At 40.1% G+C, this 3,353-nt stretch overlaps 1 protein-coding gene across 2 annotated transcripts in view; it reads right to left on the reverse strand.

The window, feature by feature from the left end:
• Fam216b (family with sequence similarity 216 member B) overlaps positions 1–3,104 on the reverse strand; it is a 7,230-nt gene extending 4,126 nt beyond the window's left edge. The window contains exons 1-2 of one of the 2 annotated variants that reach the window (XM_021182620.2): positions 3,022–3,104; positions 830–945 (exon numbers count right to left, since the gene is read on the reverse strand). In XM_021182620.2, coding sequence (XP_021038279.1) covers positions 830–928 — 99 coding nt within the window. In that variant the 5' untranslated portion in view covers positions 929–945; positions 3,022–3,104. The remainder of the gene's footprint in view (positions 1–829; positions 946–3,021) is intronic. The other variant, XM_021182621.1, reaches the window with a different exon arrangement.
• Between the last annotated feature and the right edge of the window lie 249 nt (positions 3,105–3,353).

Raw genomic sequence — 3,353 nt, forward strand, 5'->3', positions numbered from 1 at the left:
TCCTCTCCTCTCCTCTCCTCTCCTCTCCTCTCTCTTTCTCTCTTCTTTCTTTCTTTCTTTCTTTCTTTCTTTCTTTCTTTCTTTCTTTCTTTCTTGTCTAGAGCCTTTAAATTTTATATTAGAAGTAAATTCAGTAAAAGTGGCGAGACCAAGAGCCTCACAATACAAGACATCAATTTACTCTGTTTCTGTATTAGAATATATTTGAGGAAGAGAATGGCTTCATTCCTGAGTAACTAATTAAGCCTTTCACGATTGGAGAGACAAGATAATAATTGCTAGCCCACCTCAAGAGCAAAGTGCTCCAGTACCACGAGAATGTCCCTTGCATCAGATAAAAAATTTCAGAGTTACAGTTTTTATTTTATCAAGAAAAATTATGCCTAACTTCTTTACCTGTGTAAAATTATAAACATCCTGAGAAGTAAGTATCGGGTTACATTCCTCATATTCTTACACTGTCCCCTGTCTTTCTTGAAAGAGATGCAAGTCAAATGATTTTTTCTTTACAGAGAGTTTTTATGTGAAAGGCTATAATTATCTCGGTGGGAAAGAAGCTGACAGATCAAGCAGGAAACCGTGCTGCTGATGTTGCCAATTAGTGAGTCCCCATGGTGGTGGGTCAGCCATGTAAGGAGAAGACAGTTTCTCAGACCATGACCATCAAGGGTGTGTAGGGTGAGGCTCTGCCAGGGCTCATTTACTGTGTCCTTCAGCAGTCATGCATGCAGGTAAAACAATACCTACCTCTCACACAGACAGTACACAAAGTCCCCACCCCTCCGAAGAAAGAAGGAAAGCCCTTCCCTCTAAGAACCAGACCTCGCACCTTCAGTAATGAATTGTCAGCAGCTGCTGCAGGGACTTGAATGCGGGGCATTCGTGGAACATTCTGGGGCTTGTACTGCTTTTTCAAGTCTTTCCACATTTTTCTTTACCTTGTACCTTCAAGGGATATCAAACACAGCATCAGTTTTCATTCTGTTTAACCAGCTTTGAAGATGGACCGAAGACATTTAGCAAGCAGATTAGTAATTCTTTTTCCAAAGAAAAATATTTTTTGTACTTCTAAGTAAGTAATCTCTGCAATCTTCTACTTCCCCATCTTTTCCTGTCCTCCCTCCCTGTGGCAAAAGGAACCATCCAGAGCCCTTGCCTTCCTGCTCCCCTCCATCCCGCATGGGTAGCTTGTAGAGACATTCCAGTCTATGGAAGTTACTTCTTTATAGTTTTAAGTAGTGCTCTTATATGACTCTAAAAAAAAATGCCTATGTCTTTAGGAGTTTGAAAAATTTCAAATTAGAGAAGAAGATAAGATTATCCAAGGCTGGAGAGATTGTCCTGTGGGTTAACAGCACTAGCTGTTCTGCAGAGGTACTGAGCCCACCCCGCAACCACATAGTCTCTCATAACCATCTCTAATGAGATCTGGTGTCCTTTCCTGTCATGCAGGCACACATGCAAACAGAGCACTCATATACATAAATAAATAACTCTTAAAAGAGATTATCCATCCTTAAATTTTGTTGGCATTTGATTAGTTTCCATTTATTGATTTAGCTGGTATTTTATTTGTTTTTTCAGGAAAAAGTAATCACAATACAGATATCTCATGAACTCTCCTAGAGGGTTAAATATTTCCTAAAGTCCATCTGTCAGCAGACACAAGTGTATCCGTTTCTTGCACATTTAGATCTTAGGTTTTAACACACCACACTATGCTAAAAAATAAACTGTTGGGCACAGTCATGTTTCTCTTCCTGCAAACAAAGGTCAGAACAATAGGCTTCCCTTCAGTGATGTCATCTCCTTTCTCAGTGCCTTAGGGTTTAGAATCTAAGGATTATCCAATGAGGAAAACCTAACACACTGAAAGAAACGGGTGCATTGATCAGGCTTGCAGAGGCGAATAGAAACCAATCATTTCCCTCTTTGCCCTTACCAGCAGTACAAACTACAAACGACAGAAAGAAAGAACAACAAATCAAGTGCAACAACAAATTCTCTAGCTATAGCAGACCATTACCAATGCCTAGACCACAGGCTAACTAGAGAAGAGAACCTGGAATAGTGGCCACGTGGCTTTAGAACCAACAGACGTGGGTTTTTTCCCTTGTTAGCTTCCCTCCTGTGGTCTTCATGATGGTAGTTATAATGCCTGCTTCATTGTTTCATTCACTGAGATCATGAGTATAGAACTCTTGATTCGTGCCTCCTTCTTCTCATTCTACATTCCCCTAACAAATGCCCATGCACACACACACACACACACACACACACACACACACAGAGGTTCATCACATATACATTCTTTAAAATATTTCAATACCTGAGTATGGTGGCGCATGCCTTTAATCCCAGCCCTTGGGAGGCAGAGGCAGGTAAATCTCTGTGACTTTGAGGCCAGCCTGGACTACATAAAGAGACCCTGTCTCAAAAACAAACAAACAAACAAACAAACAACAAAATCCTCAAGACATTTGAAGATTCTGATTGACCTAACCCTGGGGATCTTCTGCAGGTGAAATTTATTGTAGAAACATCTGTCAGCCCCTCTTTGTGTTCTGTTTCCATGATATAAGCTCATAAATGAATCTATGAATATTTTATTTAAGCTTTTCTTTAGTGGGTACCCAGGGATCCATACCAATCAAGACATACTCTGTATATTCTCTCTGATTGAAACATACACTCTTCCATTCACTCAAATCATTTCAATATCCCTCCTCCCATTTTTCAGGTCTGTGGAGCAAAGAATAAGTATTCTTCAAAGCTAGAAGGATTCCTTCTGTCTTCGAAGAGTGAGAGAGGAAATGACTGATGATATTTCTTGTGGCATGTGAGCATGCAGCTCACGTATGCTTTTTCTTAGGCTGTTGCTGAAGAAATCCATCTTACCCATCCAAGTGGTCCACACAGGATAAAGTTTGATTAAAATGCCTGGAGAACGCATGACGAAAACAACCTACAAGTTAACTGAGATCAAAAACCAGAAGGCAGATTTACTTAAACACAACTTACCTTGTAATGTGGTTCCTTGTTTTAAAAGCTAGCATCCATATCCAAGGCAGCGTTCTTACAGTGTTCTCTAGTCATACAGTAGCGTCAGAAACTCGGTATGTTGATAAAACTATATCCAAGCAACACCAGGAGATGGGACAAAGAGCTGGGGAAAGTTGGCTGCCTGCCTTTCTGTTTCTGGGTGACATTCAAGAGCACAGTTGAAGGTTTTTGTTGTTATTCCAAGTTTCATGTCTAATGAAGGGTCAACTTCTAAGCCTATCATATCTGCATTATATGAAGACATTGCAGAAAAGTTCTTGTAGGTAGAAGCTAAGGATTAAAGGTAAAGA

Source organism: Mus caroli, chromosome 14, assembly GCF_900094665.2.
Source record: "Mus caroli chromosome 14, CAROLI_EIJ_v1.1, whole genome shotgun sequence".
In the NCBI taxonomy this organism is placed as follows: Eukaryota; Metazoa; Chordata; class Mammalia; order Rodentia; family Muridae; genus Mus; species Mus caroli.